Source organism: Chelonoidis abingdonii, chromosome 1, assembly GCF_003597395.2.
Source record: "Chelonoidis abingdonii isolate Lonesome George chromosome 1, CheloAbing_2.0, whole genome shotgun sequence".
In the NCBI taxonomy this organism is placed as follows: domain Eukaryota; kingdom Metazoa; phylum Chordata; order Testudines; family Testudinidae; genus Chelonoidis; species Chelonoidis abingdonii.
In genome coordinates, this window is record NC_133769.1 from 165753516 (window position 1) to 165777104 (window position 23589).

General features: G+C 47.3%; 1 protein-coding gene across 1 annotated transcript; it reads right to left on the reverse strand.

Annotated features, from left to right (window-relative positions):
* Positions 1–252: 252 nt before the first annotated feature.
* LOC116822651 (cell cycle control protein 50C-like) lies at positions 253–22245 on the reverse strand. The gene is made up of 7 exons (XM_032776655.2): positions 21634–22245; positions 18517–18627; positions 11605–11706; positions 9803–9893; positions 5436–5576; positions 4252–4461; positions 253–1307 (listed from the first exon to the last, which is right to left on the reverse strand). Exons 1-7 carry the CDS (start codon positions 21835–21837, stop codon positions 1030–1032), a joined length of 1137 nt encoding a protein of 378 aa, XP_032632546.1. The 5' UTR covers positions 21838–22245; the 3' UTR covers positions 253–1029.
* Positions 22246–23589: the final 1344 nt, after the last annotated feature.

Sequence of the window (23589 nt, forward strand, 5' to 3'; positions counted from 1 at the left end):
CCCCATATTTTCAAATTGTCTGCTTTTCTATTGACAATGCCATAGAAGTTGTCTGGTAAGAAGTTGGAGGTCTTGGCGACAGTGTAGGAGAGACAGCTGGAGCTTTTGGCACAGGGGTAGAGTAGGAGACAATTTGGGATTGTGGCCTAATCATGTTAGCTAAATGTTTCTGCTGAAGTGATCAGCAGTGAAATAGTTAATGCTGACATTTAAATGGTCATGTTTATGTTTTAGTCCTATTTCTTCTTTTCACAGAGTCTAAACTTTAGCTTTTCTATCACAAGGTTAACCTGTAAAATGTAAATCACCACACTGCTGTCCTCTTACTCCAGCCTTGCAGAAAACGGTCTTCAGCTGAACAGCAGCAAAGAAGGTTTAAATGCATTCAGTGAGGATTGAACTCTACCCAACCCCATTCACTTAAGTGAGAGACTCTCCCACCCCTAATATCCAGGGTATGCTCCCAGGGGAACAAATCTCTAGGTCTTTACTCAGGCACTGATGCAGCAAAGCTCTTAGGACCAGATTTTTAAAGGCACCTAACTCCCACTGAAATCAATGTGAGTTAAGCACCTAAATACCTTTAAAATTTGACCCTTAAGCTTGCATGTAACTTCAAGCACATGAATAGTTCCACTGATTTCAGTGAGAATACCTGATGCCTAAGTGTTAGATCAGGGCATCAGTTGTTACTCATGGAAAACTCTCAGTGAAGACAATAGGAGTTCTGCCTGAGTAAGGACTTAGTAAAAACTGAGTAAGGACCTTGAGGTTTGGCCTAGTAATTGTGTTCAATACCATCTAGTTTGTAGTTCTAAAATTAAGATTTCTCTTACTGATGCTCATCTCAGACCTTGATGGGTAGTCACTAAGGGAAAATTTACTTCTATGTAATTCATATGCTAAGAAGACCATAAACCAAGCCAAGCTGATCAGATTGTATATGTTTTGGGTTATGAAAAAACATCACCTTGCTCGTAACACTTTTGTGTTTACCAAATCCATACCATGACTGAAATGTCTCCACCGCTAGGAGGACAGTGTGAAAGGTCCATTCTCCCCACATCCCTTGCTCAAAGGTGCACCTTTATGTATATTCAGAAAGCTATGTAATTTGGGTTCTCTCTGAAAGTATGTTTTCTGTTTTCTGAGTTTTAAGTGAATTGCAGTTATGATAAAACCTGCCAACACTATCACCGCACCAGAAACCGTGTAGGCAATTCCCAGGAAGAGGTTACTCCCTCCACTCCATGTGATGGTTGAGAGAACCACCTGCTTTTTCCCTTTGAATTTGGCAACAGGGAAATCTGATTAGGCCATGTTAAAGTTTAATTAACAATCAGGATGAAATGTACAGTAAGGTGTGTTCAGAAAATACTCTTCAAAGTACACAAGGGGGTGATTTTTGCATTTGTTGTAAAAGTCTTTTATGGTGCTTTTAACTATTCTGTATCCCCTTGCCTCTTGTTACCAGCGGCTGCACAACCCCCAAAATGGCTGGGTGAGGGTAAGAAACTCACACACATCATGTGCATCTACAGTCTTAGCAAAATTATTGAAATACATTCGATTCTTTATTAATATGATGTCAGATTCATCCTCATATAGCTATGTACTGCACTGAAGCTGCGTCATAATATTTAAAGGCAGCCTGCAAAAATTACTGGAAAATTAGCTTTTTGGGTGTTATTGTACTGAAAAACCTTTTAGCACTTTCCTTGACAATTCAGTCTCTGATATGAGGACACTCCACATAATGTTCTTGTTGCATCACCACCTCTCAATTCTGAGTCACGTGTATTCATCTAAGGCCTTGTCTACATAGACTCATAGACTCATAGGTCAGAAGGGACCAATATGATCATCTAGTCTGGACCTCCCTGCAAACAGGGGGCCAGGGGGGGGCCCCACCAAAAAAACCCCCCCCCCCCCCCCCCTTAAAAACCCCCCATAACACATTTATAACAACCCTAACCATTGACTGAGTTATTGAAATCCCTCAGAATTGTGACTTGAAAGACCTCAAGCTGCAGAGAATCACCAGCAGCGCCCATGCCCCACGCTACAGAGGAAGGCGAAAACCTCCAGGGCCTCTTGCCAATCCCCCTGGAGGGAAAAATTTCCTCCCGACCCCAAATATGGCATCAGACTAAACCGCTGAGCATGATGGGCAAGACTCACCAGCTAGCACCAAGAAGAAATCTGCTGCAGTAACCCAGTTTCCCATTCCCATCCAACACTCCCCTCACAGACCATTGAGCAGACTATATCTGCCGATTAATCAAGATCAATTGCCCAAATAACTATTCCATCATAACATCCTCCATATACTTTATCAGACTTAACCTTAAAGCCAGATAAGTCTTTTGCCCACTACTTCCTCGGGAAGGGCTGTTTCAGAACTTCCACTCCCCTAATGGTTTAGAAACCTTCGTAATTTCAAGTCTAAACTCCTAATATTCCAGTTTGTACCCATTCGTCTCGTGCCTACATTAGACTAACTTAAATAATTCCTCTCCTCCCGTAACTTAATCCCCCTGATATTTTATATTTAGAGCAAGCATTATCCCCCGGGAGCTTCTTTTGGCCAGGGCCTAAACAAGGCAAGCTCTTTTTGAGTCTCCTTTCATAGGCAGATTTTCCATTTCCCTCGGAATCATCCTAGTAGGCCGGTCTCTGAACCTGTTCCAGTTTAATTCTTCCTTCTTAAACATGGGACACCAGAACTGCCACACAATATTCCAGGTGGGGTCTCACCAGGCCGTAGTATACGGCCTAACACCACCTTCTCCTTTGCTGGAAAATACCTCGCCTGATGCATCCTAAAACCGCATTTGCTTTTTTAACAGCCATATCACATTGGCGGCTCATAGTCATCCTGCTATCAACCAATACCCCGAGGTCCTTCTCCTCCTCCGTCACTCCCAACTGATGCGTCCCCAACGTATATCTAAAATTCTTATTATTAATCCCTAAGTGCCCCCTTGGGAGAGTTTTACCATTTATGCCAAAATAGTTATTCAGATATAACCCCATGTGTGGATATTTTTATTCAGTTTAATTTAAAACCTTTCACAAGCAACATAAGCCAGTGGCTCTTAAACATCTAGCCCAGTGGTTCTCAGCCAGAGGTACGTGTACCCCTGGGGGTACGCAGAGGTCTTCCAGGGGATACATCAACTCATCTAGATATTTTCCTAGTCTTACAACAGGCTGCATAAAAAGCACTAGCAAAGTCAGTACCAACTCAAATTTCATATAGATGATGACTTGTTTATATTGCTCTATATACTCTACACTGAAATGTAAGTACAATATTTACATTCCAATGGATTTAGTTTAGAATTATATGGTAAATATGAGAAAGGAAGCAATTTTGCAGTAACAGTGTGCTCTGACATTTTTGTATGTTTATGTCTGATTTTGTAAGCACATAGTTTTTCAGTAAGGTGAAACTTGGGGGTACACAAGACAAATCAGACTCCTGAAAGGGGCACAGTCATCTGGAAAGACTGACAGCCACTGCTATCAGCTGAGCTGGAAAATAGCCATCTTGTAGTAGAATAAGGGACATCTATATTGCAGCCAGTGATGTTAACGGCAGCTCGTGTAATTGTCCCTATGCTAGCTGTACTCTAGCTAGCTCACTAAAAACAAAAGGGAAGATGCCATGGCACAGTCTTCAGCATGGGCTCCACAAGCCTGCCTGACTCCCAGGATATGTACTCGCTAATGTACCCCATGCTGAAGCCTACCCCACAGCCTTCTCGCTTCTGTTTTCAATGAGCTAGCTATAGTGCCACTAATGCAGACATCTCTACACAAGCTGCCATTCACACCCTTGACTCCAGTGTAGACATGCCCTAAGTATGTCCACACTGGAAGGGATAGCAGTATAACTATATCAGTATAAATTCACCCCCAAGTTATGCTGTGTGGATACAGTCTAAGCCTTTTTAATTCTCCAGCAGCTCTACCAAAGCTGGCACTGCCAGGCTTTGCTTCCAGCCAAAGTTCAGGCAAGCAGTTGCCTCAGAAGTTAGATCTAGTGTCACATGGCCTGATATAGGGCATTTAAGAGACATGTCTTAACTGCACCAGCACTGGCTGCAGGAAATCCAGGGATTCCACCCAAACTAAATCTCCCTCAGGTTTTATGCTGTATTACTGGCAAGCCACCATACTAGCAGGCATCTCTTTTTTTTACCTGCTTAAAAATTAAGGAGTACCTTGGACATGATGAAAGGATACTGTAGGTAATGTGGAAGGTGTAATTCCCTGCTGGGAGACCATCAGCAAACTGGTTGGTGTGGCTGAGACGACGGTAAAGGTTTCTGAATGTGGGAAAGGCTGACACCCGCATCCAGATGATAAAGTCATCGTTTATATAACCATTGTTCCTTTCATCCTCCTCATCCAGTAAATAAGCTGGTTTTTGCCAGTAAGGAGGCCTTGTTGTTCCTGGGGAGGAAGATGGAGAATAGGGATGAGCAATCAACATTTAGAACGCTGCTAAGATAGGTAGTTAAATTATTTAATCCTTCTGGGTTTCTGATGTTTAACCAAGAATACAGATCAGACAGAGGTTCTGTCCAATATTCACAAGACACAGAGCAAAGATCTCAGATCACCTCTCAGACATTAACAAACTGAACGTCAGAACATCCCTGTGGTAAAAAGTATTATCCTCATTTTATAGATGGGGAAACCAGTGCAGGAGAGGCAAAGCAACTTGTACAGGAATAGTACCTCACTCTAATTATAAGACAACTTTCCCTCTGCATGTAATTGTTCACCTTTATTTTTCATTTTTATGCATCGATTCTTTCTGTATACCAACAAAAAGCACTAAAAGAGCAGTAAACATATGCATCCTATTTGTCGTTCATTTGAAAATCTTTCTACAATATTTAGAAGAATATTGATACTACTTAGATTGTTACTTCTTAAGGGACAGGAACTGTTTTCTTGTTCTGTGTTTGCACAGGACCTAGCACCATGGAGTCCTGGGTCCATGACTGGGGCTACTATAGTCTACTACAATACAAACTAATGGTAATAACAAAACAGTGCTAATGAATATATATTTAAAGATGGAACAAGGAGGTGATTCCACTTGGTTAACTCCTTTTGCCCAAGACCTTTAGTGGGTGAGGATGGTGAGGAAAGTAGTGGGGCTTCACTCTCCTGACCTTCTAGAACATCTTTTTCTCTTCATAACATCATAGTCTCCTCCCTACGTGTGGCATATTTTCCCACTGAAAAGTTGGAGGTGGTCTCGTGAGGTTGCTCTCACAGTGTTTCCCCTGGATAAGTTACCTGTCATCGGGAAGAACACATAGACCCATCTCCTGGAGATTGTACCTGTCTCAGGAGACTTCCACAAACAGAAGAAAGACTTTTATAATAAGGCATGGCAGTGGAATCATTCTTACCTGCAAATGCAGAAGAGAGATTATATGATGTTGGATTCCGAAATTTCACATTTTTATCTGACCACCAACTATTTCCACTCTTCAGCAATGGGACTTCGATAGCAGTGGATGAGTTAAGATAGTAAAAAAGTTGAATAGAATCTGCAGGGAGAGCCAAAGTAATACATGTTATTAACTGTCTACAACTTCCAGCAGTCACTCCAGTAGTCAACCTGACCAAGTGAAACCTTAAAGAGAGAGAGGGGCCTGGTCTACACTACGCGTTTATACCGATTTTAGCAGCGTTAAACCGATTTAACACTGCACCCATCCACACAAGGCCCTTTATATCGATATAAAGGGCTCTTTAAACTGGTTTCTGTACTCCTCCCCAAGAAGAGGAGTAGTGCTGAAATTGGTATTGCGATGTCGGATTAGGGTTAGTGTGACCGCAAATCGACGGTATTGGCCTCTGGGCAGTATCCCACAGTGCACCATTGTGACCGCTCTGGAAAGCAATCTGAACTCAGATGCACTGGCCAGGTAGACAGGAAAAGCCCCACGAACTTTTGAATTTCATTTCCTGTTTGCCAGCGTGGAGCTCTGATCAGCACAGGTGACGATGCAGTCCTAAATCCAAAAAGAGCTCTAGCAGGGACAGTACGGGAGATACTGGATCTGATCACTGTATGGGGAGACAAATCTGTTCTATCAGAGCTCCATTATAGAAGACGAAATGCCAAAGCATTTGAAAAAATCTCCAGGCATGATACAGAGTCCACAGCACAGTGCTGCGTGACAAGCGTAATGGAAAGCCAAAGAATCAAATGGATGCTCATGGAGGGAGGGAGGGAGGACTGAGGACTCCAGGTAAACCACAGTCCCCACAGTCTCTGAAAGCATTTGCATTCTTGGCTGAGTCCCCAGTGCCTGTAGGGTCAAACCATTGTCCGGGGTGGTTCAGGGTATATCTCATCAATTTACCAGCCCTGCCCACCCCGTGAAGAAAGGGAAAAAATCGTTTCTTTTGACTTTTTTCAATGTCACCGTATGTTCTACTGCATGCTGCTGGTAGACACGGTGCTGCAGCATTTGATGCAGCAGCATCCTCTCCTCTCCCTTCCCCGGTGGCAGATGGTACAGCTGCAGAATGACTGGTAGCCGTCCTCGTCGTCAGCCCGTGAGTGCTCCTAGCTGGCCTCAGGTGAGGTCGGCCAGGGGCACCTGGTTAAAAATAGGAAGACTCCCGGCCATTCCCGGCAGATAGTACAGAACGACTGGTAACCGTCCTCATCATAGCAACTGGGGTTGAGCTCCATCAGCCCCGCCCCCCTTCATGTCTAAAGAAAAGATTCTGTACTGCCTGGACTATCATAGCAGCAGGATGCTGGGCTCCTTTCCCCCCCACCATTTAATGTCCTGCCTGGACTATCACGGCAGCTGAAGGCTGCCTTCCCCCTCATTTATCTACACTAAAAAGTCAGTGTTTTTTTATTCCTGCATTCTTTTATATACTTCATGCACACAAATGGGGGACACTGCATGGTAGCCCAGGAGGGTTAAGGGAGGAGGGAAGCAACGGGTGGGTTGTTGCAGGGACCCCCCTAGAATGGCATGCAGCTCATCATTTCTGCGGGATCTGACATGGAGCGGCTGTGCTCTCTGGTTCTCTGGTACCCTGGTTCTCTGGGAGTCATTCCATTTTTGTCTTTGCACCCCCGGCTGACCTCAGCGATGGCCCAGCCAGGAGCACCCATGACAGCAGCAGATGGTACAGAACAACTGATAACCAACATCGCCAATTACAATGGCACGGCAGACAGTACAGAATGACTGATAACCGTCTCTGCTACCTTGCAAGACAAAAGAATGCTGCTGTGTAGCGCTGCAGTACTGCCTCTTGTCAGCGGCATCCAGTACACACACGGTGACCGTGACAAAAGGCAAAACGGGCTCCATGGTGTGCCATGCTATGGCGTCTGCCAGGGCAATCCAGGGAAAAAGGGTGCGAAATGATTGTCTGCCGTTGCTTTCATTTCACGGAGAAGAGTTGAGTGATGACATTTACTCAGAATCACCTGCGACATGTTTTTACCCCATCATGCATTGGGAATCTCAACCCAGAATTCCATGGGTGGGGGAGACTGTGGAAACTATGGATAGCTACGGGATAGCTACCCACAGTGCCACGCTCCAGAAAACGACGCTAGCCTCAGTACATGGACGCACACCACTGAATTTTTGTGCTTTGTGTGGCCGCGTGCACTTGACTTTATACAATCTGTTTTTACAAAACCGGTTTTATGTAAAATCAGAATAATCCTGTAGTGTAGACATACCCAGAGAGAGAGAGAGAGAGAGACCGAGAGAGTGAGTCCCTGTGAACAAACAAAGAAAAGACTGGGAGAGGGTTTTATCATTACTGCATTATGTACACCAGAGGTCAGAAACCTTTCAGAAGTGGGGTGCGATTCTTATTTATTCACTCTAATTTAATGGTTTCGCGTGCCCAGTTATACATTTTATGTTTTTAGAAGGTCTCTTTCTATATGTCTATAATATATAACTAAACTATTGTTGTATGTAAAGTAAATAAGGTTTTTTAAATGTTTAAGAAGCTTCATTTAAAATGAAATTAAAAGGCAGAGCCCCCCTGGACCGGTGGCCAGGACCCAGGCAGTGTAAGTGTCACTGAAAATCAGCTCATGTGCTGCCTTTGGTACCCATGCCATAGGTTGTCTACCCCTGATGTAAACATTCTATGTGCCTCACAAGTAAAGGATCATTTAAATTTCCTGAGTAAAAGCACCCTTGGAAGTTTTAAAAGCTGACCATATCCCTACTGGAAATTCTCCTTGCATCACCTATTTACCCCTGCCTTGGATTTTGTTAGGTAGTATAACTGAAGTGAATGTGATCCTACTTGCTGGGGTTTGAAGTCTCCACTTGCATTTCTGAAGCAAGTTCTATAATATGCAAAAATCAAATGTCAAAGATGTATGAAGAAGATTCGTTAACTGAAGCTGCTGTAGGCTGAAGAGCCTTTGTAACTTATTACCAGCAATTTCCTTTAAGCATCTTTTCCAACATCCAAAAAGAAACTAAGGGAAAGTGTACTAGAGTCATGCACCACCCCTTCATTTTCATGGAACAGAACATGCATCTTTGTCTACATTGAGAAAATATGGAAAGAAATAATGTGACAAGTAGCTACAACCTTAAACTAGTTTCTTTTTTTTTAAACCTGAAAACTGTAGTTCTTTATTAATTCGCTTGTCAGCATCTGAGAACAATGTCAGGATAGCTTTCTCCCTGTAAAATCCTGGGGGAGACAAGGGACAGGTAGTTTTTACCTCACCGTATTTTTTGAGGAAAACTCCAGGTGGACGGTTTAGTGTTGACCTCAGCTAGCAACATCGAGGTAAAAACTACCTCTGCCTTGTCTCCCCCCGGATTTTACAGGGAGAAAGTTATCTTGCTGTATATATGCCCTCCCCCCTTTTTTTTTGAAGTAAAGTTATAACCCAGTGAGTCAATGTCTTGAAGAAACATTTTGATTTGTCTTCATGAGAGTGAGGCTGTATCTACACACTGAAGTTGTGAGAAGCGGAGCAGCTATATTGGCATAGCTGCATCCACGCTAGAGTTGCTGTATCAGTAGAACTATATTGGTTAAAAAAAGATTAGATTCTCTAATCAATGTAGTTGTGCTTGTACAAAAGCCACTGATGTGCAGATCTGGCCTTATGTTGGTTTAAAACTGGTTATAGCAGTTTAGCTTGCACATGTAAATTGACTGACAAGTTAAATCACTATAAGTCAGGATTATTAAGCCAATATAAGTATGTCCACAGAGGGGTTTGCATCAGTTTAGAAACACAACTTTAGTTAAAACAGTGCAACTGTTTGTGTAGACCAAGCCTAGATCAGATTTTCCATTTCAAGAATGTGCCACACACTTTTAAGCCAGTCACCCTAAGAAAGCGGAAGCTGAGTTTTCTAGGCCCACCCAATAGCTTGTTGTAAAGCTAGGATCAAGTCTGTAGATTACAGTCTTCCTCTTTTTCTAGGATACTCAGTTCCCCAATCCTGTAACTGGATCATGGAGGTGGACCCCTGCACTCACATGGAGTTTCACCGAGTTTAGTAATGTAAGTGGAGTCATTGCAGTGCAGCTTGTAGGGGCCATATCCACTTTGGCCACACTGTCAAACGGTTTAACATCCATATATGAGAGAGACAGACAGACAGAGATGCAAGGATCAGACATGCAGAGAACATGCAAGGATCAGCACTTAGATGGGGCTCTGTGAGGTCTCAAGGGCACAGAGATATTTAAATTGGTTACATCTGTGCAGGTGAATAAATCAGATGAGGAAGGTACTTACCATTGAACAGACTGTTCGCGATGGCACCGCATGGAGCCACTGGAGTTCCATTTGGATAAGTTGTGAAAGGGTCACAGTTGCTGTTCTGAATCTGAACCCAAGGTCAAAGGACAATTAGAAATGTCTTTTCCTGATCAACATTTGTTTGGTCAATCTTTTACTCTTATTTCCTTCTTTAAAAAAAACAAACAACCCCCCCCAAAAAAACCCAAAAAGAAAACCACCAAACACCTAAGAGTGCTAGGAGTTGCCAGTGCTTTCCTGTCACATTAGAGATGGGCTCAAATAGAATGAGACTGGAGTGAGGCATATCTGCCGAGGTCTAGTGTCTACACAGCTGCTGGTAGCATACTTCCCAGCAGAGACAGACCGTTGCTGTGTGACAGATCCACACAAGCAGGGAAAACCAACTAACTATACAGGGGAAACCGTTTATGCGGAAACTAAACATACTGAAAACAATAGAGATTTGTTTTCTCTAATCTATCTTTCTTTCTTTCTGTTATATTCATATTTTACATATAAGAAAGTGGTTGCAACACTGAAAGACCAGCTTAGGTCTGTTAACAGGTTAAAAGAGATTTTTGTCCCATCTGCACTGGAATGCAAGTCCATGCTATAACACAGCTGGGCTGCAATGATGTTATAACTGTGTGCCTTAACACTGCTGTAACTGCAGGCTGATCTGTTCAAACAAATGGTTTTGGTTGCCTCACTTTGTCGGTACTCCATTTGAGTCCTCTTAAAGGGGCCTGGCATTCGAAGGGTGAGTGCTCAGCACTTCGTCACTTTTTAAAATAAAGGTGGTCACACAAAGAGGATCTTAGAGCCTACCTAGACTAGAATAACAAATAACAATTACAACCAGTTACAACGACATATTCCCCGACCCAGTTACAACATGGTTCCATTTTTCAGTATAGACAGGACATTTAACTGCATCCCCAAACTCTACCAAAACGTTGGACGTATCTAAGCTTTTACCATGGATTGAAGACATGTGTAAAAAAATGGCTAGGTGCCATCTGTTCCCTGGGAGAGCTGTCTTGTAGCCGTGTCCCCAACTCGTGTAGATTGGGTCTAAAACTGCTAGCAAACCTTCAATAAAATCCAACTACTCATGATATTGCTGATAATTCTCAGCACTTGTGATCTGTAGACCTCAACAGCACATTCTTATAAAAACTTCTTTTCCAGGCATTGAAGTCAGTCTGCTTCCCTGTTTGCACACGCAGGCTATAGCTTCTAAGACAACCAAATTGTTTATCAGAGTTACAATTTGTGACTGTTGCTTCTGTATTAAATACAGAAGCTTTGCAGCACCTCTGAACTGTTACAAGTGGGAGATGCTAGTAGAAAAGTTTACAGTGCCTTCTAACCTCAAGGAGTTAAGAAAGGGAGCTCAACCCCTTGCAGCTGACCACATTTTCTATTCCCCACAAATGAGATGGCCAGGTCTAGTGCTCCGAATTCAAAGAAACAGAGGAATAAAAATATTGAGCTCTGGCTTTTTTTATGCACTTTTGGGCCCAACTGTGGTTTATAATCACAGACTACCCTGGAGTGGAAATAGAGGGGCCATGTTGCAACAGGAGACCCCAGGAGGCGCTCTGGTGATCTAAGGTTACACAGCAACAGAGGAGAAACAGTAAAAAAATAAAAAAGGTAAATGTTGTCAAACCACAAAAACTGGCAGAAGGACCCAGAGGCAGGTGTAGTACTAGAGAACCAGAGAACTACACACCAAGAGCCTCCTCACCTGATGAAAATATTGATGTTGTAACAATAGTTAATACACTTACGTTTACATCTTGACCCAGCAATTGTGCATCACTTCTGGAGAGGACATACCGACGGTGGTTCTGGTAAAAGTTTTGCAGACGATAGTACATAAAAACATCACCCTAGAATTCAAAGGAGAATAACACAGGATGAGGAGAGCATAAACAAAAGAGGTCATTGTTACAAACTTTTGAAAAAAAATACCAGGGGAGACAGGGGCGGACAGCCAGATGGATGTGGTGTTAACTACATTTCAGCTGATTATTTTAGCAAAAAAAGACGGTTACTCACCTTTGTAACTGTTGCTCTTCGAGATGTGTTGCTCATATCCATTCCAGTTAGGTGTGCGCGCGCCGCGTGCACATTCGTCGGAGAACTTTTACCCTAGCAACACTCGGTGGGCCGGCAGGTTGCCCCCTGGAGTGGCGGCCGCCTCATGGGCCTAATATGTATCCCTGCCGGCCTGCCCGCTCCTCACTGTTCCTTCTTGCCGTCTACTCCGACAGTGGGGAAGGAGGGCGGGTGTGGAATGGATATGAGCAACACATCTCGAAGAACAACAGTTACAAAGGTGAGTACCGTCTTTTCTTCTTGCGAGTGCTTGCTCATATCCATCCAGTTAGGTGATTCCCAAGCCTTACCTAGGCGGTGGGGTTGGAGAGAGAATTGCGGAATGCAAGACCGCTGAGCCGAAGGCGGCATCGTCCCTAGATTGCTGGACCAATGCGTAATGGTTCGCAAAGGTGGACAGACAACCAGGTGGCCGCACGGCAGATTTCCTGCACAGGAACTATGCGCCAAGAAAGCAGCAGACGAGGCCTGAGCTCGCGTAGAGTGGGCGTTGAGATGGCCCGGCTGGACTTGAGCCAAGTCATAGCAAGCTCGGATACATGACGTGACGCAAGACGGCAATGCGCTAAGAGGAGATTGCCCTGCCTCTCATACGTTCCGCCACTGCCACAAAGAGCTCCGGCGAATGACGGAAGGGCTTGGTCCGCTCAATGTAGAACGCGAGAGCCCTTCGGACGTCTAAGGTATGGAGTCGTTGTTCTTGTCTCGATGCGTGCGCGCTTTGGGAAGAACACTGCAGAAAGATGTCCTGGTTCATGTGAAAGGCGGAGACGACTTTGGGGAGGAATGCCAGGTGGGTCGCAGCTGCACCTTGTCCTTATGGAAGATGGTATATGGAGGATCCACAGTCAGCAGCGCGGAGTTCCCACAGGTCGATCGTTCCTGACACAGGGGGAAATGACTTTGTGCCTCCTGCTCTTGTTGATATAATACATGGCTGTGTGTTGTCCGTGAATACTGCAACACAACGGCCTTTAGGTGGCTGAGGAACGCTTGGCACGCCAGGTGTGATCTGCCCTGAGCTCTCGGACGTTGATATGAAGAGTCAGCTCTTTGGGGTGACCAAAGGCCCTGGGTGCGCCGAGGCCCCAGGTGTGCGCCCCAGCCCAGCGCAGATGCGTCCGTTGTTAGGGAACACGGAGGGCTGGGGGGGGGGGGGGGAAGGGCAGGCCCGCACACACCAGCGGTGACTCTTTCCACCAGTCGAGGGAGCTGAGGACCCCCGGTGGAATATTTCAATCATGTCTAAGGCGTCCCTGTTCGGTCGGTAGACTGAAGCGAGTCAGACTTGTAGCGGGCGCATTCGCAGTCTGCATACTTTTTGCAACGAGGAACACATGCGGCCATGTGTCCCAGAGGGGGCCAGGCAAGTACGGGCGGAGGGTAGTGGGAAACCTCTGCAGGCTCTGGACCAGGGAGACTATGGCTTGAAACCAGTGCGGGGGCAAGCTGGCTGTCGCAAGGATGGAGTCCAGCACAGCCCCGATGAATTCTATCCTTTCCGTGGGCACCAGGTGTGGACTTGTCCAGATTGACGATCAGGCCCAGACTTGCGACAGTTCCCTTATGGTGTCGAGGTGGCCGGCGACTTGAGCCTTTGAGGTTCCCCTGATAAGCCAGTCGTCGAGGTAGGGGAACACGTAAATCCGACGACAGCGGAGGGAAGCGGCGACAACCGCCATACATTTCGTGAAGACCCGGGGGGCCAACGAAAGTCCAAGAGGAGGACAGTGAACTGGTAATGAAACTTGATTCACCACAAAGCGCAGATACCTCCTTGGGGAGGGTAAATTGCAATATGAAAGTATGCGTCCTCATGTCGAGAGCGGCGTACCAATCGCCGGGATCCAGGGAGGGAATGATGGTCCCCAGGCACACCATGCGAACTTGAATTCTTGATGAACCTGTTCAGCTCGCGTAGGTCTACCCCCCCAGGTGCGCGATACCCCCCCTTTTGCCTTGTGGGATGCAGGAAATAACGGTAAAAATATGCAAAAAGACAAATTTAAAAAAAAAGAACAAAATGAAAAAAAAAAATTCGAAAAAATAATAAATAAAAAAGAATAGAAGCCCGCTTGCCCTTTAGCTCCTCCCGGTACGCCGTTCTTCTCTATGGCTCCGTATCGAGAGGGTTTATGCTTGTGGACCCTCCTGTAAGGATGGGGGCGGGAGTTGGTGTGAGAGGGGTCGCCTCGAAGGAGGGACGGGAGAGGAGGGAGGGCGGGGGAGGGAGGCAGAGATAGAGTAATCGGAACGGTATCCAAGTTCCACCGTCGCAGGACGCACCAGCGATCGCGTAGTTAGGCGATGGAGGCGACGCAGAGGAAGGAGGAAAGGCGGTTGGAAAAATGGAGTGGGATCCTGAGGAAGGGAGGGGGAGGAATTGGTACGCGCGCTGGCTCTCCGGGGGCGCTCTTCAAATAAGTTGGACTTGGGTCCCAAATGTACGTAATTGGCACGACGGGCATTGTTGCCTCCACAGCGGGCGGAGGGCCTGATTGCCATCTGGTCGGTTGATAACGAACATTGCTCTGCGGTCCCAATAAGTTTCGCTGCGGAGGCGGAGAGTTGGGTAGAGGGGCGCTGGGGTTAGAGCGGAAACGACGTCTTTGAGTATTGAGGGGTATGGCAATGCCAGAGAGGCGCCGGATAACCGGTTATTCCTTCAGGACTCTGTAGATACTGGGGATCTGTCGTTTGCGAAAAAAAGACCTTGTTCCATCAAATGGCAAGTCCTGTATGGTGTGCATGCAACTCAGGCGGTAGCGGCCGGTATACTTATAAACAGGCAGGAATATGAGTCACATGCTATTGCCGAGAACGACCCGTTCTAGCCGTCCAGATCTGCCGTATCCAGCGAGGCTTGGCAGTGAGGTTCTGGCCAACAGCTTTTCCCCCTCCTCGAGGAGGGCTGATGAACTCCTACGGAAGTCTGTGGGCATAGCTCGCGGTTTGCCGGACCACTACCCGTGTTACAGGGTATCGGCTTAAGGGGCCTTGCTTGAGTTCGCCACACACGGAGCTGAAGCCCTCCAGCAGAGTAATCTTTTTCGGCCCGAACAAGTCCATGGTTTGGCTCGCTGCTTTGGCGCGGGGGCTTGTTGTCCGTGGGCGGGCTTTTTTTATCTGCTCGTTGACCAACTGTCCACTCAACCAACGAGGCAAGGCTGGTGCACAATACAGGTATTGGAGCCCCTTGGAAGCACCATGTATTTTATTTCCACTCCCTTGGCGTCGGTGGAATGGACCTGGGAGATTTGCCAGGATGTGTCGTTCGGCTCTGGCCTGGATGGATGCTGATAGGAGAGCCACCCTGGTAGGCGTTCCGCTGAGGAAGGAATGCTGACCAGACTGGTCCTCCCACTTCAGGCTTCCTCCCTGTCCGAGAGCTCCGAGTGATAATTTTGGCGCTACGCTGCGGCACCATGTCCTGTGCGCCAGATGAGTATGCGGGGGCCCCCCCCGACGAGGATCGTGCCCGCTACCGCCTCATCCGGAGGAGATGATGACGGCAACCCTGGGAATGAGCGGGCTCGCCTGGACGTGGCTCATCCTGTGACCTTTTCACCTCCGGAACATCATGTTGTTCTGGAGCCTGTATAGCCCCCGTCTCCGATCAAGGCAGTGGGTGTCTACTGTACTGTGGGCCTCCGGTGGCCGGTGTTTCAATTGAACCCGAGCGCGATGGCCCGATGTGTTCACACCCTGGGCTTGGTGGTCGGCCCAGAAGTGTCCAAAAGGACCACTGCGGTGGCCCCATGGTCCTGATTGGGAGCCTGAGATGTTCTGATCCTCCATAGGACGCGCTGTCGCGCTACGGGCAGTCGGAGACGTGTGACGGGGAAATGGCCCGGGGGAAGACTGAAGGCAGACTGACCAGTATTCTTTTGCGTCCCTTTGCGCAGTGCCGGGCGAAAGTACCGGAGGCCGTGGCGGTATGGAGAGCAGAGTACGGGGACCTACGACCAGGTCGCGGTGACGGGAGGTCGACCAGATGTGCCGGAACATTACATGCTGGAGCGGGCTGCGAGAGGCCTCGGCGTGCGGGAGTCTTGGAGCGGTGCAGCCGGTATGATGGGGACCGTGGATCTGGCCGGCCGCGAGTACACCGGTCACCGGGAGGGAACGGTGCCGGGACTCGCGAGCGGCGTGGGAGTCTGTGGATCGGGTGCCCGCGGAGCGCGGAACGTTCATGGGATGCCCCAAACAGATCCGGCGGAGCTCCTTGGTGGCCGGAGACGCATGGTCGCCCAGGCAGGTTTGGCCCAGCGAGGATGACCCGCACATGGTGGTAGCGGGTTGAGGCAGCTCAGGCTCTGTAAGGCATTGAGGTCGCCGCGCAGTGGAGAAGGTCTTCCGGCGTATCGATGAGTGGAGCCATAACCAAAGGCGTGGCCGGCGGACTGGTCGCGCACTGGACTCGACGGCTCCTTGGGAGGCTGGAGATCGAACGGTGCAGGAGCAGGCGGTAGCCGCGGCAGCTGGCGGTTGCATGGGCAATACGACCTGGGATGCGGCGCTTATACTGTGGTGTGACGAAAAAGGTAAACCGCAGTGAGCCTGAGTTCTTGCTCCTCGGGAAGAGTGAACTGGCGCCGGCTGGAGGACTGGGGCCGGTGACGGAAGGTGCCGAGGCGTCTTCGCCAGTGCCGGGGCAGACGAAGCACTTGTTCCCGGTGCCGGAGACGGAGCCGAGGATGGAGGAGTTAGAGCTGCCTCCATCAAGAGCTGTTTTAGGCGAGAGTCCCGCTCTTTTCTGGTCCGGGGCTTGAACGCCTTACAGATATGGCACTTGTCCGACAGATGGCCCTCGCCGAGGCACTTTAAACAGGAGTCATGCGGGTCTCCTGTGGGCATCGGTCGACGGCAGGTCGCACAGGGCTTGAAGCCCGGTGAACCGGGCATGGGCCCCGGTGCCGGGGGAGGAGAAGGGGTGAACCCCCGATCCTCTTAAACTATATACACTAACTACAACTATACTAACAGTAATTAATAAAGAACTAGAGAAAAACTATATACACGAAAAAGATAAAGCACGAGCGAATCGCTAGGGAGGTGGAGAACAGCTAAGCTGCGCTTCACTGTTCCACCGACCGACACGGGTGGTAAGAAGGAACTGAGGAGCGGGCGGGCCGGCAGGCGTATATATTAGGCGCCATACCGGCGCCACTCCAGGGAGCGACCTGCCGACCCACCGAGTGTTGCTAGGGTAAAAGTTCTCTGACGAACGTGCACGCGGCGTGCGCACACCTAACTGGAATGGATATGAGCAAGCACTCGAAGAAGAACATTCACTTATCTTGGACTTGTGGGTGGAGCATGGACAGAATACCATCATTTCCCTCACCCATTGCTTTGGCATCGCTGAATGGAAGGTGCTATGAAACAACATGAGTCGTTCCATTGAGGTCACAGTCTTTTTATTTGGAAAGGTTGCAGGATTGGACCCACAGTTTTCTAAATATGTTAAGATTATTAAATTCAATTATCAGCTTTTTTAAAAAAAGAAATGTAAAGTGAATTTAGCACTTGCGAAAGGTGCTGCACTGAGAGTGCTGTAGATTAAGGGTAAATTTTTCAAAAATACTTAGGAGCCTAAGTCCTATTTTCAAGAGACTTAGGGACTTTTGGCTCCTAAATCCCTTTTGAAAAGAGACTTAGGGCTTGTCTGCATGGTGCCACAGACCAGTTAATGGGGGCGTGAACCGCAGAGTGCTGTAAGGGCCCCAGGAACAGCCTTCAGTACTGTACACCTTGCACTGATGTAGTCTACAGGATTATGTTAATGCACACTAGGTACCATTTAGTTTGCACCATCAGCGTCTACATAGGCCAGGTAGAGAGCATCATGCTAGAGTATGCTGCAGTTCACACCCCCATAGGCCTGTCTTTAGTGCTGTGTAGACAAGCCCATTAGCCCTTTTGAAAATTTTGAGTCTTGAATCTACAGACCTGATCTAATACAAGCAGCAGAAGTACCAGTTTGTACATGCAATATAGGAAACTGACATTTTTACTTTTAATTTTAAATGTTCTTCAAACCTTGACACATTCTTACAGCTGGAGGATTTTCATGTCTACTGCTTTTACAGCTCCTTTCACTCTGAAGAACCCTAAAGTTGTGGAAAGAGCTACAGGAGTTTTACTTACCAAAAGTGGCCAGGGCTTTAATTTTATGTGTCATCTGAAAGAAGATCCTACCCCAGCTGCACAGTACCAGCTAACACCAGGGTGTGGCAGTGGGTCCCTACTAAGGCATTGACTCACTACTGATTCAGAAGAAAGAGAAGTCACCTCTTGAATCTACAGCACTTCTTGCAGCATCTGCTTTCATCTGAGAGGTCTCCAATTTAAATGTTATACAGCCTGATCTTGCTTAATTTATGGGATTTGCCAAAATGAATAACAACAATGGTAAAGGCACATATTTTGGATGTAAGGGGCTTTAGGTTTGTGAAAGGTATTGACATAAAGCTCTTCAGAAACTGGCTTAGTGTCATTTATAGGACAAAATTTCTACTTCTTACACATACAGAAATACAGGAACTCTAGTCTATGGTTGGTTTCACACATTTACCTACCAGCATATTTTCCTGCAGTGTGACGTGCACAGTACAGTCGCATTCTTTATCCCAGTTAGAGGAGTTTTCACGCAGTTTTGAACAATTCAAACATATGTCTGAATAGTTAATCTGTCAAAGAAATAAGCAAGCAAAGATATATTGGGGATTGCAAAGTACAGCCGAAACCCCATCAGGGCTTTGGATCTGGCCCGTGGAATTGCCACCCCGGTGGTGCCACGAGCTCTGCACTGCTCCTGGAAGTGGCTGGCACCATGTCCCTACGGCCCCTGAGGGAGTAGGGGGGAAGAAGGCTCAGTGCGCTGCCCTCGCCTACAGGAACCGCCCCCTGCAGCTCCCGTTGGCCAGGAATGGGGAACCACGGCCAATGGGAGCTTTGGGGGAGGTACCTGCAGGCAAAAGCAGTGCACGGAGCCCTCTGCCTCCCCTCCCCCAGGAGCCATAGTGCCAGCCGCTTCCAGGAGCAGCGTGGGGCCAGGGCAGGTGTGGAGCCTGTCTTAGCCCCACTGCGCACCGCTGCCACTCCGGAGCTGCTCCAGGTAAGTGGTGCCGGGCTGGAGCCCACACCCCAAGCCCCTCCTACATTCCACACCCCAACTCCCTGCCACACCACTCCTGCACCCCAACCCCCTGATGCATCCCTCTTGCACCCCAACCCTGTGCCGAGCCCCCTGCCACACCTTGCATCCTAACCCCTTTTGAGCCCCCTCCCACACTCTACACCCCCTCCTGCACCCAACCCCCTGCCCTGAGCCTCCTTGTACACCCCACATCCCTCCTGTGCCCCAACTCCTTTCCCTGAGCCCCTTCCTGCACACCATACCCCCTCTCACACCCTGCACTCCCTCCCACAACCCTATATTCATGGCTCTGCATGCAATTTCCTCAGATGTGGCCCTCAGGCCAAAAAGTTTTGTCCATCCCGGATTATATGCTGTAAAACCTCACTTTGGGAAAAACTAGACTCTCAGCTGCCAGGGTCTACAAATTACCCTCTCTCTTCAGGTTTGCTCAATATGGGCATGCGCATGACAGGGGGTAAAATTTTCAAAAGCATCTAAGAGACTCAGGAACCTAAGTCCTATTTTACAAAGTGACTTCAACACTTAGAAGCCTTAATCTCATTGGATGTCAGTAAGATTTAGGCTTCTAAGTCCCAAAGACACTTTTGAAAATTCTATCCCTAACTTAAATCCTGTTCTTGCTGAGGAGCCAGTGCGCGCCCCCCCCATACACACACACAAAGGGCGTGTCTTGCACTGCTCAACAGCACTCCAACTGGCTGATGAAGCGATAAATCCAACAGACTCTCAAGTAACTTGTGGCCTGCCCTTCTCAGCCAGAAAGATGGTGGTCTCAGAGTGAAGGCTGCAACAGGGATTCAACCACCACCACCACAGGGCGTAAGCATACAGATCCAGATTCTCTGCTATGCCTAATATTCCCCTTAGGGTGCCATTCTTAAGGCACCCCGATTCTCCAGCTGGCTCTCTGCCAGCATGGGAGGAGTTTAAATTGCCCTGAGGACTGACCTGAATTCCATCAGCTGATAACAATCCCTAGGGGCTGTCTGCCAGATGACAATACCTGGAGTTCTCTGGAGTCTACCCTCTAATCCCGAATTGCAGGGGCGTTGCTATAGGAGCCAGTTATGCTGGCGCTGCACTCACCACTGGGCACCCTCGGCAAATAAATGAACAACAAACAAGGGAATCCCCAGTTGGAGTGTGGGGGATGAAACCAGTTTCTGCTCTTTTTGTGCCACCTGAGCAGCACAAAGAGAGCAGAGCAGGGGTGAGAGTCAGGTCCACAGTAACTGTGGCAAACACTATATTGAAAATAGCATTATTTTCTCACTCTATTTAATATTTTGCATTTATTTAGCACCTTTCATCCAAAACAAGTGCACTTAATAACTGAAAAATAATACCATCCTACTATCACATTTAGCAAAAATTTATAATAAGGACTGACAATTTCTTTGTCTTTTTATATTTTTATCCATTACAGTGTACGCTCAGACTACAAAATATAAGAGGCAAAGTTTGGGTTGTGAGATCATCCTAATGGATAAACAAGTCAAATTTTTTTCCTGTAAGGTAACTGGCCCACACAAATCACCATGTACTATTTTGTTTGTTTTTTTCACCCCACAGGCCAAACAAAGAAATAATCTCGCTGTCCTTGTCAGTTCTAGTGGGTGCTGTATACAGTATGTACATCACATATGGCAATGTGGTTTAGCGGTTTGAGGAGAGAACTGGGAGCCTAGTGTGCTGGCCAATTGACTTGCTGTGAGACCTAGTGTAAATCATTCTGTGTTTTAACATTCCCCACCCCCTTACTGTAAAACTGATATTAAATTACCTAATTACAGCTAAAACAGGTTGCATTATTCATTGTGAATACTATGAGTTGGAGATTTATTCCTCTTTTCTGTTCACAAGTCAGACACAAACCAATCGTGGTTTATTTGGGGTTTTTTTTTTTGCTGGTCTATTCATTATCCAGGGTGTGTGACTGGTACACATAGTATTGTACTGCTTCCCAACTGGATGACAAATTTCCAAAACTAGACAAAACCACATAACGCGCTTCAAAAACAATTTATCAGCCTAGTAATAATTTTTGCCAGAATTGTGAAACTTTCAAGATTCATGATCATTTACACAAATACTAGCTGTCTAAACACTCATAAACAACAAAATAACAGGAGGTAACAAGTCAGTGGATTGAATTTAATACTCTGATTTTGAAATTGGCCTTAATATTCAACCTGCTCTACCTGCAGCAGCCATCAGTAGTAACACATGAGGAATCTCTTTGTGTTTTAGGATTCTGGCTTGGCAAATATTTATTGACATTTTTAGTGCCTAACAATACCAAAGTTACCACAGTTTATTTCCTCCCCTAAGCACAGGGACAAATGACAACGTCCCAGATATTGCCATCTGGTAAATTAGCAAATGCTGACTTTTTAATGTGACCACTTTCACCTGGGGTATTGTGGGTTTGCTTGACACCCTTGGGTAAAGGGAGTACATCCATGATAAAACTACTACCCCTCTTTGAGCCACTCTCTAATAATACTCATCAAGAAAACCACCTCAAACAAACCTGGATTTCTTTGACACTTCTTGCATACAATATTAGGCAGATTCCCATGAGGAGGCAGAAGAGTCCAATGGTAAAGAAGCTGGAGAGGACAGTCGGAGCTGTGAGCTTGGGCTTCCAGGCTGGCAGTTTCTGTTGTTTAAATGCGCTGTTATCTGGACATCTGGAGGGACATTCTTGTGCTCCTTGGCTGTTCTTATTTTTCATGCTGTTGCCGTTGGAGAAGAGTGTCTGTTTTGGGGGGTGGGAATGGGGTAAAGGTGTCTGTGTTAGACTTGGTCTCAACTTAAAAACTCTCTCTGTGGTGGAGGCTGTGTTGTTTCTATAAACCTTTGTTACTTCCTGTAATTACTCATTAACTAGACCTCTCTTCCTCAGTAGAGGCTCATCTTGTCCGTTGGTGACCTCAATCACCTTAATCAGCTGGTGCTATCAGCCACGGTGTACTTTAGTCAGAGTCACAGGGACTGCACCCTAGACACTCCAGACACTCTGGGAATGTCACTGAGAGTCTTCTTCCGCTGCACCACATAGTACAGTAGAACCTCAGAGTGACGAACTCCTCGGGAATGGAGATGGTTTGTAACTGAACAAAATGATATGGTTCTTTCAAAAGTTTACAGCGGAGCATTGACTGTACTGTACTGTGTTTTCTTTTTTTGGTCTCTGCTGCTGCCTGATTGTGTACTTTCGCTTCCGAGTGAGGAATCTGATTGACTGGTCAGTTCGTAACTCTGGGGTTCATAACTCTGAGGTTCTTCTGCAAAGAGTTTATTAGGTTTCACTAAGTTCTGAGCTATTGATCACTTGCAGGGGGCACTGCCTGCTACTTGAAAGGTCTGTACACACAGGCTCGGCTCTAACATTTCTGCCGCCCCAAGCGAAAACAAAGAGCGTCGACCCCCACCCCGAGCATCGCGTCGCCCAAGTCCCCGCTCCCTCCGAGCATCACGTCACCCAAGTCCCCGCCCCCCCGAGTGTTGTGTCACCCAAATCCTCACCCCCGAGCATCGCATGGCTCCGCCCAAGTTCCCCGCCCCCCGAGCGTCGCCCAAGTCCTCGCCCCCTTGAGCGTCGAATCACCCAAGTCCCCCGCCTCTTCCGAGCATCGCACTGCACCACCCAAGTCCCTGCCCCCCGAGTGTCGTGTCGCACCACCCAAGTCCCTGCCCCCACCGAGCGCCACGCCACCCAAGTCCTCGTCCCCCCAGCATAGGCCTCGCCGCCTAAGCCCCACCTCCCCCTAGCGCTGCCCGGCTGAACCAAAAAAACCAAAAACAAACCCCGAGAGCTGCCCCGTCCCGAGGTGCCGCCCCAAGCACATGCTTGGTAGGCTGGTGTCTGGAGCGGGCCCTGTGTACACAGTCTGATCCCCTACTCCCTCTCTTCCCTTTATTTCCATAGTCACCCTAAACAGAGCAGTGCTATCAAAAGCAAAAATGGCTTTTACAAGAGAATGCTGTGTTGGATAACAATGCAAAAGGCTCCTACCCAGAGAGTGGCCCTGCTGGAGAACTTACCAAGGCAGGAACTGCAATGCCCTTTGTAAGGGCACAGCGTTTGGAGACTTGGTATGGCCCACTTTGAGTTCTCCAGTGCTAGTTTTGGTACTGTGCACCCTTCCCCCTTTTGCACTGGGAGCACAAGATCCCGAAAGGAATGATCATTGTATCCTCTTCTCATCACCTCACTTTAGGCCTGACCACAATCTAGTCAACAACGTAACCAACACAGAAGCTGCAGGTCAAGGGAGAGATCTAGCAATGTAGTAAGTGGCTTGACAGAACAAGAGCTAAATAGTTCAGACTGCATCCCAAGATATATTCCCTCATACTCACTGGCTGACATGCATTAGAAATGGAATTTGTTAACAGATCACACCAATGTTTGATTAAATAAATTCCTGTTAAATCATCCATGTGCAGGCAGTTTTGAGTTTTAGCCAAAAGCATCCAGAAA

Bases quoted from the DNA above. Each gene is read 5' to 3' on its own strand.
- LOC116822651 (XM_032776655.2), bottom strand. From the start codon at position 21,837: ATGAAAAATAAGAACAGCCAAGGAGCACAAGAATGTCCCTCCAGATGT. The intron at 18,628-21,633 runs GTTTGTTTGAGG...TTTCTTTGACAG, and splicing joins GAAGTGTCAAAGAAATCCAG to ATTAACTATTCAGACATATG. The intron at 5,577-9,802 runs GTAAGTACCTTC...CTCTCCCTGCAG, and splicing joins CGCGAACAGTCTGTTCAATG to ATTCTATTCAACTTTTTTAC.